The sequence below is a fragment of the Pelobates fuscus genome, chromosome 2, assembly GCF_036172605.1.
Source record: "Pelobates fuscus isolate aPelFus1 chromosome 2, aPelFus1.pri, whole genome shotgun sequence".
Lineage (NCBI taxonomy): Eukaryota > Metazoa > Chordata > Amphibia > Anura > Pelobatidae > Pelobates > Pelobates fuscus.
Window position 1 is genome coordinate 177,053,245 of NC_086318.1, and position 17,301 is coordinate 177,070,545.

Below are 17,301 nucleotides of genomic sequence, written 5' to 3' on the forward strand. Positions count from 1 at the left end.
AAATGTTTAGAGGGATATAATATTATGAAATATAAATATACATTTTGTAGTATTTTGAGATATGATATATATATATATATATATATATATATATATAGATAAATATATATATGAGAAACTCTCCTTAAGTTAAAATGGCAATCCAAACGTGGACCCCTTGCTCACGGTGCCTAGAGGGATATTGGCTATACCTCACTGATGATACCTTATAAGGTTGAAACAATTGTCTGGGGTTGCCGTATCTCTCGTGCAGAGGGAACCTGCTTGCATTTTGGATCTAGACTGTCCGTACAGGTGGGACCAGTCTGATATGCTTCAGATATGTTCTTTCTGTAATGGCACAAGTTGAGCTAAAACCAGCTTGAGATCTGAGCTGGGACCCACGAAGGGCAGGCTAATTGAGCTGTTGTCCGTTCTCACCTCTCTTGCTACTTATTTTTCTCTCCTTAAGTTCAAAGGGTGGACCCCTTGCTCACGATGCCTAGAGGGATATTGGCTATGCCTCACTGATGATACCTTACAAGGTTAAAGTGATTGTCTGGGGTTGCCGTATCTCTCGTGCAGAGGGAACCCTGCTGGCATTTTGGATCTGGACTGCCCGTACAGGTGGGACCAGTCTGATAAGCTTCAGATATGTTCTTTCTGTAATGGCACAAGTTGAGCTAAAACCCGCATGCGATCTGAGCGGGGACCCATCAAGGGCAGGCTAATTGAGCTGTTGTCCATTCTCACCTCTCTTGCTACTTATTTTTCTCATATATATATATATATATATATATATAGAATGTGACGGCAGATAAGAACCATTCGGCCCATCTAGTCTGCCCAGTTTTCTAAATACTTTCATTAGTCCCTGGCCTTATCTTATAGTTAGGATAGCCTTATGCCTATCCCACGCATGCTTAAACTCCTTTACTGTGTTAACCTCTACCACTTCAGCTGGAAGGCTATTCCATGCATCCACTACCCTCTCAGTAAAGTAATACTTCCTGATATTATTTTTAAACCTTTGTCCCTCTAATTTAAGACTATGTCCTCTTGTTGTGGTAGTTTTTCTTCTTTTAAATATAGTCTCCTCCTTTACTGTGTTGATTCCCTTTATGTATTTAAATGTTTCTATCATATCCCCCTGTCTCGTCTTTCCTCCAAGCTATACATGTTAAGATCCTTTAACCTTTCCTGGTAAGTTTTATCCTGCAATCCATGAACCAGTTTAGTAGCCCTTCTTTGAACTCTCTCTAAGGTATCAATATCCTTCTGAAGATAGGGTCTCCAGTACTGTGTACAGTACTCCAAGTGAGGTCTCACCAGTGTTCTGTACAATGGCATGAGCACTTCCCTCTTTCTACTGCTAATACCTCTCCCTATACAACCAAGCATTCTGCTAGCATTTCCTGCTGCTCTATTACATTGTCTGCCTACCTTTAAGTCATCAGAAATAATCACCCCTAAATCCCTTTCCTCAGATGTTGAGGTTAGGACTCTATCAAATATTTTGTACTCTACCCTTGGGTTTTTACGTCCAAGATGCATTATCTTGCACTTATCCACATTAAATGTCAGTTGCCACAACTCTGACCATTTTTCTAGTTTACCTAAATCATTTTCCATTTGGCTTATCCCTCCTGGAACATCAACCCTGTTACATATCTTAGTATCATCCGCAAAAAGACACACTCCCAGGATAATCAGCACTCCCAGGCTTTGTAGAAAAACAAACTTCTATTTATTCCGAAATGTCAACGTTTCAGTTCCTCTAGGGAACTTTCATCAGGACAGCAAATCAGGACATGAAAGTTCCCTAGAGGAACTGAAACGTTGACATTTCGGAATAAATAGAAGTTTGTTTTTCTACAAAGCCTGGGAGTGCTGATTATCCTGTATATATATTGAATAGTGCAATCGAGCACCGGGTCATTTAAATTGTAAGTAGGAGTGCAAGGCTTTTTCCTTTTTTTTCCTTTTTTTTTCTTCTATATATATATATATATATATATATATATATATATATATATATAGCTATTTTATGTTGAAACAAAATCATTTTTAAAGTGTATCTAAAAATATTACATCATTTAGAAAGCTTATGCAGCAATGTTAAATCAGGGCCTTCATTACATAAAATACAATAGTATGGATTATAATTTTTTTTTACATAACTGTAATTTTTATTATCTAAAAAGGTATTTAATTTTAGTTTAAAAATACATCACTTCCATATTTAGATTGGTGTTTACTAGTTGGTTTACAAACTACAAAACTATAGAATTAATTATCCCTGATGAATAAACCCATTTCAAATAAACATCTAGTTATTTGTAGTCATGTAATCAGTGTAATTATGTAAACAGTCTAGATTAGGCCCTACTGTTTTCCAAATCATTACTTGCAATTAGAAACAATAAAAGGTCTTATGTTGACACATTTTGCTGAAGATATGCTTGTGCTTACCATGTGTCAGGATTTCAGGATCAAAAGATCTTAAATAACCCATTAATCGTTCGATAATATAATGGTTAGTCCTTCCTGATACACACAGCTCAGTTTAGTAACCATTGTTTCCATCCGAACAAATGCTGACCAAATTTATGAATGCATGTTGATGGTTATGGATGTGTTCAACACCCTCTCTCGTACAATGACTTTCTCCAAAGTAGTAGTGAGATAGGAATGTGAAGTAACCATAATTGAGCCAGACTGTTTATAATCACATGACCCACCAAATACTAGAGCATTCTAATCCAACCACACGTGGCTGGTATATCAATATTTTACACACCCTTTGTTGACCTTGACATGGTCTCCAAGAAAACAGTGTCATGTTATTTAACTTTTCAGGGTTGGGTCCCATAGTAAGTTCCTCTTTAGTTATTACTATCATTATACCCATTTATATAGCGCCAAGTTATTCCACAATTCTTAATAATAAGGTTGAATTTAACAGCAAATGAGATACTCATTACAAATGTCGATGGAAACAATAGATTCTTTAGTGCTTTGTTCAAACAAGCTTCCAATCTAGTGGAAGGGGGGTATAAAACCACAATAGAAAGGACAGTGTGGGGGATAGGAACCAAGTGATAGTCTGGAAGAGTACCAGAATTAGGTGAGATTGAAATAAAGAATGGACTGACCAATTAAGTTTAGAGAGTGAGAAGTAGGTTTTGTTTGATGACGGTTACCCAGGGTGTCCCTAGGCTATTATGAGTAAATGGAATTTTAGAGACTTCTTCAAGGATTGGAGACTAGGGATGAGTCTGATGTGGGGAGGCAGGCTGCTTAGGAGAAGGTCAACAGCAGAGCAGAATGTCCGAGAACAGGTGTCACTATAAATTAGTGAAGATATTAATCAGGGTGAGGGGTTGTTGAGAGCTTTGGAGGTAAGAGTTAATATTTTCAAATGATTCCTGTAGGGTTCATAGAGCTAATATAACAATTGACAGAGTGATGACAGATGGAAAGTGCGACATGAGGGATAAGTAAGCCTGGCAGCATCATTCATCATAGATTGTAGAGAGTAGTATGGTTTCTGGAGAGACCAATTAGGAGAGAACTACAGTAGTCAATGCAGTTATAAGGGAATAGAGTCTCACATAATTTCCCCTCACATTTGTTTATGTATTAATCAGTGTTTTTTGCCTTTTCAGGCGTTTGTAGTGCCTAGTCGCGGTTTGCAAGGTATCTAAAACTGGAAGCTTTTAATAGAGAGGCTTACACCAGAGAGTTGAAGGGTGTTTTAGTTACTGAATAGCAACTGGTGGTGTAGTTATTAGTTTTAGGGAATTACTTTTCTTATTAGGAAAGGGTTTCAACACCTTTAATTTCAGTACAGCTGCAGGACACAGGTTACTAAACAGCTATTGGGCTTGAAAAGGACCACACTCGTTATTTTCTATTGGAGTATCTTATTAAATTAAGCAATGGAGAGAGATACTCAATTCCCAGTTATATAAATCCTTAATGATTCATTTCAGATGTATCAACTAATTCTTTGACAAACTGTGGTTCAAATATTCATTCATTGCCTTGGGCAGTTCATTTTGAAACTCCTTGAGTAGAAGCAGTGAGTGTGTCCAACACAATTGCAAAGTCAACGTTTACACAGATTAGAATTATAAGATTGTCAGTCTTTGTAAGTCTCACATTGGTTGTTCTCAGGTGGCACTGCTTTTGGCAACAAGAGAATCATTTCCAATGTTTCTCCCTTGATGTAGATCAGGCGAAAAGTGTATCACAGTGTGTAGGAAACAGAAGTCTCGCAAATTCGAACGGTAAACTATGTATCCTGGTCTAATATAACTTTTTGGGATGTCAGTTCACAAATTTATCTAATGAATATATTGGCAGCACTTGGAGGCTGTAGAAAGACTTGACAGAGGAATAAAGTAATCCATCTTTGAAAAAATATGGCACACAAAACTAAAGATAATTGTGTAACGATCAGGAGAACAAATCTAATGACAAGTCAACAAAGTTTAATATTATAATTTAGATTTTGATCACATCTTTGACATGGGATTGCGTCATTCTTGGCTGACTTGTTAGTTTGGCACCAAAGCAATTGTTTTGGAAAATGGATATTTTTGTGTTGTTGACAAAGAGATCCTGATATAATATATGCGTTTCGGGAAATTTACAGTTTGATCAGGAAAGAGGGATACGACAAGTAGAGATATTTAGCTTGAAGGATAGAATGATTCAAGACTTTTAGTGTATAAATATAATATTACTATAGGGAAAAAAGGCAGCAGGAGACTAAGTATGAAGAGAAAAATATAATATGCAACACAATAATTGAAAAACTGGTTCAAATGAAGAGGAACAAGAAGTGAAGTAGATGTTGCACTTACAATCTAGATTAAGTGGTGAATAAAAATAAGTCTAGCCATGTGCCAGGTAGAGAAGACAACTCTAGCTAACTAACCTAAAGAAAAAAAGAAATAGTGTAAGAGATGACTGTAGTAAGGAAAGGTGAGTGAGAAACCACCAGGTATTTAAGAAGTAACACAAGAAAATCAGTGTGAGGAGAGAAAATATGAGAAACTTCTATCATACTGGAGACTAGTCTTAGAAAGGACAAGGATGAGCATTTCATACAAATGGAGCATAATGTTGCTGCCTTTGAGAAGTCCTGCAAGTGAGAGTTAGCAATGGGGCTACAAAGGTTAAGGAGATGTCACTGAGTAGAGTGAGGAAAATGTGCCCTTGTAAATAAAAGATGAGCTAGACTTGTTGAGAGCTTTAGTTAAATTGAAATGTAGAGGGTAGAGAAAGCCAAGGTAAGTATTGTCAAAAAGTTAAGGTTAGGGTGGAGTGAAACATTGTAATCTAGAGCTAAATAGGTTGTTGTTTTTTTTTGTCAAATATACCTCCTGATGTGAAGATACACCGATCTAATATAATGCATAAAAAATAGAAGTTATATCTAATAATGATCAATATCTTGATCACAATGAGCAAGCACGATGGCAAATGGTAAAAAGGTCTTCAACTATTGAAGTGGTTTCATTATTTAAACACTTTCAAAGTCACTCACTAAATTGGAAATTGTCTGGAGTGGTACAGATTTTGAAGACAAAATAACTATATCAGAAAGAAAAAGTAAACTATGAGTCTAGCTCCCCAATTTGTGCTTACAATTTGAAATTTACAAGTAGACTTCATACACGCCACTAATACAATAGCTTTGTGAACCCTGATAGAGATTTAAAAAAATATATTGGTTGCTTACCGAAGGTCCAACAGGCCCAATGGGGCCAATTTCACCTTGAGGCCCCTGATCCCCCTGTTTTAGAACAGAAAACAAAAATACATGAGCAAGGATCTAGCTTTTCACAAGAAAATGTAATTTAAAATGATTCTATTATTTTTTCACAAAGGATGGTCAAAAATCATCATAATTAGTGGTGTTTGCAAAAAGTGTACACTATGTACATACATACAAACATACATATGTATAGTTATGTCAAAACTGTATTTGAGGTATGCATATAAGCATGTGTGCATGCAATATCTGTAAAACAAATTCAAGATAAAAGAAGAAAACACATGAGATTGCAAATTTTACCATGTGCCTACAAGGAGACCTTCTGGTCACCTCTAGTGTTTAGTTTTGTGGTATACCTTTTGAAGAAATTCAAATATAAAACTTATTTTTTTACAGGAAAAATAAATTAAATCTTACAGGTTTACCAGAGTTTCCCATTAGTCCAGACACCCCACGAGCACCACTGTTACCCTTTTGAAAATGAAATAGAAAAAATATAATTAGGGTAACTACTTGTAATGTACAAAGCAAAAACTCACAAAAAAACATTTCAAATTCAGCATATTTTTTATACATGTTGTCTGTATTTATTTCTTACATTAGTACTTCTCTTCTCCTTGAACAGTAATATTCTACTTTACATTACAAAATGATGATTCAATGTGTACCTATGTAATCTTGAATGATTTCAGGAGAGCTGGGAGCTTGAAGGAACACTATAATGTCAGTCATACAAACATGTATTCCTGACACACTTGTGCTTGTTTGGCTGTTTAAGTCCCAGGTCACCCTTCCATTGCCCCATTGCCCTGAAAAGGTAATTTACCTTTTCCCTAAGTTGCTCAGGTCTCACTGCGGCGGTCTCTCCAGGTCCCGCCTCCGTGGCTGAGATTTTTATTTTTAATGATCTTAGCCAATCGAATGCTTTCCCATAGGTAAGCATTGGGAGGCTAGTGCGCCTGCACATCAAAACGCTGCATCAATCAGCATCTCCTCATAGAGATGCATTGAATCAATGCATCTCTATGGGGAATGTCCAGTGCCTCCATGCAGAGTGTAGAGGTGTTCTTAGGCACCAATGTAAACAAGGCAGCATTTACATTGAAAAGCTTGTAGGGACATGCTATAGACACCAGAACTGCTACATTAAGCTGTAGTTGTTCTGGTGAATGTAGTGTCCCTTTAAGATTTCTCTCAACTTATGTGTATACTTGGTCACAATACGTGAAAATAAATTTGAGCTGGATTGAGCCTATAGACATTCTGACAGTTTGTAGCAGTGAGCTGTTTTTCTTTATTCTTCCAAGTTAGCCTATGTGTTAGAAGAGAGGTGATATCTTACTGATTCTATCATCAGATAGCTGTTATGATTGGATGCACATGTGCTACCTCCCATTATAAAAAAAAAAAAACAGGTGTCCCTATCCTCCCTGTTTATTATATCGCAAAACTAGAGTCTTTCACTGTTGTGAGGCCTTCAGCTACTGACAGAATGCTACTGACTGGCCAGAAGGTATATTGTTGATTAGCTAAAACGGGCAGTCTTTATAAAATGGCAGGAATCAGCAAAGACAGATATTACTTAGTGTATGGGGTATATTCTAAGAAAGGGGCATTCTACTGTCAATAGCCACTACATGCAGTTCACTGTGACAGAAAATCACCCATGGAATGAAAGCACTATAACCACCAAACTATTTTTACAAGGTTTACCAAAAAACTGTTTTATCTCTGCATCCATGGCCACCCTCTCCACAGGGAGGGATAATTTGGAAATTACACTTCCACATAATCCACACAAATTCATCCAATCTTGCACAGCAGTGACAGGATGACAAATCTGAGGAATTAACAGAAAACTGGGCAATGGCACCGACAGACTCGTAGAACCTTTATCGCCACATTGAGCTACAATTGTTATGGTGCAAAGCGTATCCCTTTAAAGAGAAACTGATATCATCTGTATTGTTATTTAAATGAACAAGGAGACGTATTATAGTCTCTGCGTGTATTATTATTTTGGAAATGCTGTTAACATAGGTCATAATGTGTGCAATGATGACTAAAGCAAAATGAATGGAGTTCGCAGGATATTAAAATGAAAGTATAAGGACATGTGTACTGCCTGTCAACACGCACAGTAGAAAAATTGTACTAAGAAACATAATGAGGCCAACAGAGTGATGTCTACGCTGCTGAAAAATATCTTTAAATAAATGGCTTTGAGTAGAGACTTTAATGCCTCTAACTGCCTATTCTGTTTAATTAGCCATAAGGTACTTTATAGCCATATAACATTTAGTAAATGTGTCCTCTATCCTCTCATGACTTTCCTCTGCAGCAAGTTCAATGGCACTGAATTATTATATATAACCTCTTACAAATTTAGATTATGCTAATAGTTCTGTGTTGACTGTCAGTTAGGCAAAATAATTGACTTTTCTTAAAAAAACATTATTTTGAACTCAATAAATAACATCAGGCTTTTTCTTAAACTCTTTAGCGACGATATGATTTAATAGTCATACTCCATATTACTGATCCTGTATTCATGTATGGATACTTTATGCAAAGTAATCATCCCATTCCCATCAAGGTTTAACATTAAGTGAACAAAGATACCTTCTCTCCAGCTGTTCCTTTAGCTCCCGGATTTCCTGGCATACCCTGAGGAGGAAAGAAGATAAAGGGAAATCCATTTAAGTATGCAGCAATTGTTAAAACACACACACATATATATAATATCACAGTAGATTAAATGTGCCAAGAAATGATAATATGATTGATGGCCATTTAATGCCAACTCCTCCACAGTTTGTTTTTAATGGCTATTTTCCTCAGCCAGGAGGCTTGTTACAGGTAAATGAAGGGGATTCTACTAAGGAAAGGGACAGCAGAGAAATATTATGGCATTGACCACAGATGGGGGGCGTATGCTGATAAGTAGGTAGAATTGTCTCAAAGTGCGTGAAACCCAAAATACATTAGTGGTGATAAACATCCAATCCAAGCCAGGTTAGAATGCCACTGATTACAGTCACATCAACAAGCCACTGTCACTGTTTGCAGCCATAAGCCCTTTCTGATCCTCCCACACAAATATAATGCATATGGAGCCTGTGAGACACCAGCCTTAACCCAAAGTGGTCTGAGCAGGTACCGATGTGTAAGGGGAGGAGAGTAAAAAAAAAAAAAAACCAGTATGGAGTTCCTCCTTCCATTATAATTCCATAATATGTTTCCTTGTCAGGTTGTGTTTTGTCTCACTCATTCATGGCTACCATTAAAGAACATTGAACTTCATTATGTTTTATCATACAAAACATACTATAACACAAATAGCTTAATTTAATTTTGGTCTGCAAGATTTTTTCTCTCTTGTTTTACATTCCAAGCTGTAGTGCCTTGATCCCTAGATAAAACCAGAAGGGCTTGGAAAATGACCACCTATTCTCCCATGTGGGGTAGGGAAGCAAATATCTAGATAGGAGTCCATATAATATCTGCAGTCCATTCCTCCTCTCCCTGGCCTGTAACACATAGGGTGACAGGAATGATGGGAAAGATGTCCACTAGTGACTAGGAGATGCCCTGTCTCCTAGTACCTCTAGGGAATATGTATATATATACATATGTTATAACACATTAAGTAACTTTTTTCTGTTGCACACGAGTATGTAATGGAGTATAGGTTGCCATGGACATGCCAGCAAGCTTATTGTAGCATTGCTAAGCAAGGAGAGGTGGGAGATATGCAAAACATAAAATTGATGATCGGAGTTTGACCCTCTCTCCACCAATAGGAATTAAGGCGTTTGATATTTCCGTGACAACACATACCCTTTACGTCAGCACATATTTATGTCATCACAGGGCGCGGGGAAGGTTCAGAACACATGCGCAATTGACACAGGTGAACGTGGGTGACACACACCTAGGGTAAGTTGTATCACTTATTCCTCTTATAAATACCACTGTTTGTAAGTTTATGTTATGCTGTCCTGAGGAAAGTCTTGGGCGGGGACTGAAACGTTGATGCTATTTAGCATCACATCCGTTATTGTTTTTTATAATGTAAACATTAAAGGCTTTGTTTTATGAAGACAGAGTGCAGACCATCCCTTCTATTTTTATATACTAATGTGACTACAGTCTGCTACCCAGCGTCATATCAGAGTCAGCCTGTGTGCAAGGTATTTTTGGATTTTTTTTATATATATATATATATATATATATATATATATATGGGCACTCGCAAGACTTGCCAAAAACATAAATACGTTTAATCTATGAACTACAGCACAATGTGAATCAACCTCAGACCTGAACCTGGTCCTTGCTCAAGAAAAAAATGCGTATTGTGATATAGTTAACAAATTATACGTCTAAAAATTTTTAATAAGACCTGCGAGTGCCCACATTTTTGTCTTTTGGATTGTACCTGTATTGACCTGTATCATTGTGTACCTGGACATTATAAATTATTGTGTATGAAAGGAGTGAACAGTAAATTCTATGTGAGAGTGAGTGCCTTCATATCTGCATTTTTAAATATATATATATAGTGGCTATCAACAATCTTTTTGATCTTGAGAAAGGCCTATGGAGGGTCAAAATGTTGGTTACTAATGTAATAATCGGGTTAGACATTTGCTGAATAAAAGAGAATAATTTTTGTTTGTATAAAAAGTCCTGAGAGTGCTCCTATTATTCATAACCCTAGCTATATATATATATATATATATATATATATATATATATATATATATATGTATATATATATATATAGAGAGAGAGAGAGAGAGAGAGAGAGAGAGAGAGAGAGAGATAAATGGGAAATAACTAGAGAAGGTGAGTGAGAAAGAGGTAATAAGAAGACATTATTCAATTTATGAATCAGGCTTGGACAAATCCCAGGAACTGGGTAATCAGGGCTCTTTGCAATTAAATACTAGAGTTTAGCATTTTGATGTCAATTATATAGTTCTCTGTCTAAGGATTTATATAATGCATAAACCAATCAAGCCCTCCTCCTATACCCTGTAAGAATGAAAAGCGCAAAATATAGTCTAATATCTGATGGCTCCTAAAATCCCGAACAGCTCCTAATATTGTTAGACCAATAAATATATTTTTTCTTTTATTTCACTTTGATTTACATAAATGTAGTAACATCCCAACAGTAGCAGTGACCTTGTTTTAAATTTGAGCCAAAGTCGTAGCTCAGAAAGTATGGCAAGATTTCAGAGAAACTCCATATGCCTACCCCTGCTGCCAGTGAAATATTTACATACTTAATTTTTACAGGTGATTAAATATTAATAATAGCCTGATAAATCAAACTGATAGTCTAGTAATGCTTCTACAAATGAGTGTTAATGGATTTCGAAAACCAATAATGTTCTTCTCGTTAAGCTATAATACACTTACACTATAACAGTTATATACTTTAATGTGTTTTTGAATTTAGCTTAAAAACTCAGTTCAAACAGTCACAGAATCCCATCAAAGTGAAAAGTGACTTTGAACACATTTTATTTTATACTTATTTTGTACTACTTGTTTATTGATTCACTACTTAAAAACGGTAGACATTTAAATGTCAGTAATAAAAAGTTGATGCCATCAACAACACTATAACATTGCCACATTAAAAAGACAATGGAAACATTATAGCATCATTTCAAGTAAATAGCTGTACCCTGAGCTGTATAGAAACATAGAAACATAGAATGTGACGGCAGATAAGAACCATTCGGCCCATCTAGTCTGCCCAATTTTCTAAATACTTTCATTAGTCCCTGGCCTTATCTTATAGTTAGGATAGCCTTATGCCTATCCCACCAGGGCTGTCTTTAATATTGATTGGGCCCTGGGCAAGCATTTGCTTGGGCCCCCTGGACCCACTCCCTGGCATGCAATCATGCCTCCACCCCAACGCAGTGGGCGAACTAAAGTAGAAAGAGCCCTGGTGCAAGAATTCCATTTGGACCCCCAATTGCAAGGTTGGAAAGAAGGTAGAACCCTATTTGTCGTGCAACTCCAACAATGCATTGACAGCTGGGGCTCTACCAATTTCCCATGCTTGCAGGGTTGTATTTAGCACTGTGTTTGTGTGTTTGAATGTAAACTTTTTTTGTATGGAGTATGTTTGTGTGAATGTGTTTGTATGTAGTGTTAGAGTTTGAATGCAAGTGTACATTTAAGTGTAGTGCTGGTTTTTGAATGTAGGGGTTTGTTTATATATAATTTTGGTGTTTTTTTTTTTTAGAATTCTTTATTTTTCCATCTTGACAAGAGTAGCATGTAGAATATATATATATTATATAATATATGCAGTTACGGTTACATTGAAAAGCTTGTAGGGACATGCTATAGACACCAGAACTGCTACATTAAGCTGTAGTTGTTCTGGTGAATGTAGTGTCCCCTTAAGATTTCTCTCAACTTATGTGTATACTTGGTCACAATACATGAAAATAAATTTGAGCTGGATTGAGCCTATAGACATTCTGACAGTTTGTAGCAGTGAGCTGTTTTTCTTTATTCTTCCAAGTTAGCCTATGTGTTAGAAGAGAGGTGATATCTTACTGATTCTATCATCAGATAGCTGTTATGATTGGATGCACATGTGCTGCCTCCCATTATAAAAAAAAAAAAAAAAACAGGTGTCCCTATCCTCCCTGTTTATTATATCGCAAAACTAGAGTCTTTCACTGTTGTGAGGCCTCCAGCTACTGTGACAGAACATCACCCATGGAATGAAAGCACTATAACCACCAAACTATTTTTACAAGGTTTACCAAAAAACAGTTCTATCTCTGCATCCATGGCCCACCCTCTCCCATCCCATCTAGCATGCAGAATATATGCAGTTACGGCTTGTGCAAAAGCCCAGTATTTTACCACATATGTGAACGTAGTTATACAGTTGCCTATACAATATATATCAAGACAAGTACATTTGACATTAGGCTTATTCGGCTGTTTTTATATAATTTTGGTGTGTTTGTATGAAGTGTTGACTTTCAATGCAGGAGTGTGTTTGTATGTAATGTTGAAGTTTGAATGGAGGGGTGTATTTGTATTTATTGCTGGTGCTCAGACACACAGGTAAACACGCTGACACACAAGCAGATACACACACTGACTACATACAAATACGCACACAGATAAACACACAGACACATACAGATACACAGACAGATAAACTGAGACATACTGACACACATAAAAACATACAATGATAGACATACTGACACACACACTGACACAAACTGTCACACAGGCACATACGATGACAAACATACTGACACACAGATACATATACTGACACACACACAGGCACAAACACTGATAGACATACTGACACACACACACAGGCACATATACAGACATACTAACACACACACACAGCCACATATGCTGATAGAGATACTGTGTGTGTGTGTTAGTATGTCTGTATATGTGCCTGTGTGTGTGTGTCAGTATGTCTATCAGTGTTTGTGCCTGTGTGTGTGTCAGTATATCTATCAGTATAAGTGCCTGTGTGTGTGTGTTAGTATGCCTGTATATGTGTGTGTATGTCAGTATGTCTATCAGTGTATGTGCCTATGTGTGTGTGTCAGAATGTCTGTCAGTGTATGTATCTGTGTGTCAGTATGTTTGTCATTGCATGTGCCTGTGTGTGTCAGTATGTCTATCAGTGTGCCTGTGTCAGTATGTATATCAGTGTATGCGCCTGACACACACACACACACACACACACACAACAGGTACAGACACACATGGACACACTGGAAGACATACTGACACACAGGCACATACACTGGCAGACATACTGACACACACAGACACACACACAGACATACTGACACACACAGACACATACACTGTCAGATATACACACACAGACATACTGACACACACAGACACATACACTATCAGACATACTGACACACACAGACACATACACTGTCAGATATACTGACATACACACACAGTCATACTGGCACACACAGACACATACAATGTCAGACATACTGACATACACAGACACATACACTGTCAGACATACTGACATACATACACAGTCATACTGACACACACAGACACACACTATCAGACATACTGACACACAAAGACACACGCACTGTCAGACATACTGACATACACACACAGACACACGCACTGTCAGACATACTGACATACACACACAGACATACTGACACACACAGACACATACACTATCAGACATACTGACACACACAGACACATACACTGTCAGACATACTGACACACACAGATACATACAAAGATACACGGACAGACAAACTGACATACATGTAAAATTAAAATTTTAAGCCCACCCTCCAGTTTCCTACCTTTTGCTGGAGGGTGGCATCCCGGGGATCCAGTGTGCTGCCTGAGGATTATGTGAGTGAGGAGCCCCCATCCTCTCTGCCTCCTCCTCCCTCCCGTGCAGGTCCTTCTTCTCCCACGCAGCAGCTCTTTATGGGAGGAAGTGACGCTCGGCACTCACTTCCTCCCAGTGCTGCCGAAAAGCAAGGGGCCCGGTCGCGGTGTTAAAGGGCCACAGCGCCCGACCAGGCCCCTGCTGATACAAGCCCACTAAGTGCATGGCCCACCCAGTGGGACTCCTTACAGTGCGGGGCCCGCTTAAAGTGGCCAGGAAACTTATTTTTTTTTAGGGCAGCGGGGCCCATGGGACAGCTGCCTTGGGCCCCAAGGAGTAATTGGGCCCGGGGCAGCTGCCCCGTTTGCCCCGTGTTAAAGACGGCCCTGTATCCCACGCATGCTTAAACTCCCTCACTGTATTAACCTCTACCACTTCAGCTGGAAAGCTATTCCATGCATCTACTACCCTCTCAGTAAATTAATACTTCCTGATATTATTTTTAACCCTTGCCCCTCTAATTTAAGACTATGATAGATTGATGTAATGATGTAGAATACTGCAGAACACAGTGTGTTGTAGGTGTAGGGCAAGTATGCCTTAGGATTAGGGTTTAGGGATCCATAGAGTTAGAAAATTATGGTTAGAGAGCTTACAGATACAAGGATGCCAGCTTACTGGGTACCTGATTTCAAGATATGGTATCCGGTAACCTCTATCCCTTTTTTGCATGTTCAGTCAGAAGCTGAAATATGACTCTCAGGGATTTTAACAATTTCCTTTAAACATCCACTATCAAGGTCTTTCTATACCTTTGCTTCAACATATCTAAACTTGTATTGCCACCAACTGCTTGTTTTATAGTACAGGGCTGTGAAATGTGAACGTTTCAAAAAAAGATAAATGTGATAGAAAGTTGAATATCCAAAACCGACATAAATTGTACTTGCATAGGAAGACAGTGCACTCATTTCTATTTCTTTCATTGTCTTTTTAAAAAAAAATTGTCTTTGAAATTTGAATTGTAAAATGTGGTTTTCAGCAAGGACTGGTGCACAGAAAATATGTGTTTTTGGACGTTTACAACAGCAGAGACGAATTAACAGAAGTGGAGTAAACAAACATTTTGCTCAAAGCAAATTTAAGGCCAAAATAGTCAAACTGGAGCATAGATGACTTGAAGCTTTTTCATGTTCACCTGCTTTGGCCTTAAATTTGAAATGTACTTTAAATTCACAATGACAATTATCACTCAATTACAAAACCCTGTAACAAAAAAAAATATCACTACCTTATTGATTGTAACAATAAAGTGTTCACGCATTAAAGAAAATAGGTTACTACAAATATAAACACCTGTGTTTGACAAGCAAATACAACAGTAGGTCCATTATATGCTTCCAGATCTCTTGGCAGATGTACAAAAGGCGAATGTAGAAGGATTAACAAAGCATATCCAATCCAATTCTTCTTTATTAAATACAAATCTCTCTGAGTTCAAAAACTATTTCCCAACTGAGAAACTCTGCAATTTTTTCAGTTTTATACCTAATTACATTTGTACTTCTAGTTTAAATTGGATTGGAATTCCATTTTAGATGCAAATGTACTGGTCTCGGAAAAATGTTGCACGTGCATACACAGCGTCAGTGCCATTATGCATTGTTTTAGAATAGAATAGAATCTAAAAATGGATGATAATTCAGGTTACCTCTGTCATCCAAAAAGTTATTTTGAAAGATTATTATGAAGCGTTTTGTGTATAGCTCAATTTGAAAAGTCTAATTATTTAGATCATTTTAATTTTATTTCCCAAACACAGTCACTTTCTGATAGACTGTGTTATAAGCAACTAAAAACCCTCTCGCTATAAAAAGTGTGAGAACAGAATGACTACAGACCAACTGTTATTCCCCCAGACTCCACACACGACAAGATGAAAGCAGTAAGGCAATGGATCACAGCTTTCCAAATTACTAGACACCAAAGCAAATGTTTTCTATTTTTGAGGAGGCACTGTGTTAGTCTCTGCAACATTACATTTTATTTTAACTCTATGTTTCAAATAAATGTAAAAAGCAGACAAAATTAAATCTCCAACTGTGCCTTGGGATGTGAATTTAAAAATTCAGATATTTTTGAGCATTCTTATTAGTCAACAATTTGCCTAAAATCTGATTTTTAAATTCAGATCACATTAAGGTCCCATGAGTTGTTAGTTTCAAAATGATTTGACACAGGTCGAGTGGCCAATATCAGTAGCCTGCGAGCACCACAACTACTATACTGGGCTCCACTGGTTATGGTGCTTAGAGGGTCCCTTTAACCCCTTAAGGACCAAACTTCTGGAATAAAAGGGAATCATGACATGTCACACACGTCATTTGTCCTTAAGGGGTTAAGTCAAACTAAATGATTTAATATTTGTGGATAAAATGTTAAGATAATTTTTCAACATATAAATGCGAACAAACATAAAACATAAAAATCTATATATATTAAAAAAATATTTTACAAAATAGCAAAATATTACCAAATTAAAATAATTTTCATAATATTAAATCATTTTAAAAGTTTATGCAAAAATATTGAATAATTTGGACAGCTGATCCAACAATATTAAAACAAGCTCTTTGTAGAACATTCCCAAACTCTTTTGATAATTTGATATTTTATTTTATGCTGTATACGACATTTACCAGTTTTTGGAAACTAGTGTTCCACCATTTGGTAGTGGTCATTCCCAAACTTTCACTCAACCTTGTAGTTTTCTGTTTCAAAGTTCTGATAAATATAGATGTGCATAAAACAGAATTTAGTCCTAGACAGAATATAAATATTTTACACTAAATTTGATTATAAAAGTATTTTCATACATAACTACAATGTAGATATTTGAGAATTTTTTTTTAAAGATTATTTGAGAGCAGCCACACTCCTTATTGATCCCCATTCTTGTAGTATTTGTTTAACCCCTTTTAGTTATGTTCTCCCTATTGCATAACCATACAGAGAGCTGTTAAAGGAAGACAGTGGCATGGCACAGGAAACCACTGTGTATTGACATACTGGTAGTTTTATATTTAATGTTTTTCAATGCTGAGTTGACTGAGTATTA

At 36.9% G+C, this 17,301-nt stretch overlaps 1 protein-coding gene across 1 annotated transcript in view; it reads right to left on the reverse strand.

Annotated features, from left to right (window-relative positions):
- The window catches only part of LOC134586979 (collagen alpha-1(IX) chain-like), a 139,788-nt gene that overhangs the window by 21,506 nt on the left and 100,981 nt on the right, over window positions 1-17,301 (reverse strand). Inside the window, exons 26-28 of the mRNA XM_063442973.1 lie at window positions 8,390-8,434; window positions 6,185-6,238; window positions 5,732-5,785 (exon numbers count right to left, since the gene is read on the reverse strand). Coding sequence (XP_063299043.1) covers window positions 5,732-5,785; window positions 6,185-6,238; window positions 8,390-8,434 — 153 coding nt within the window. The remainder of the gene's footprint in view (window positions 1-5,731; window positions 5,786-6,184; window positions 6,239-8,389; window positions 8,435-17,301) is intronic.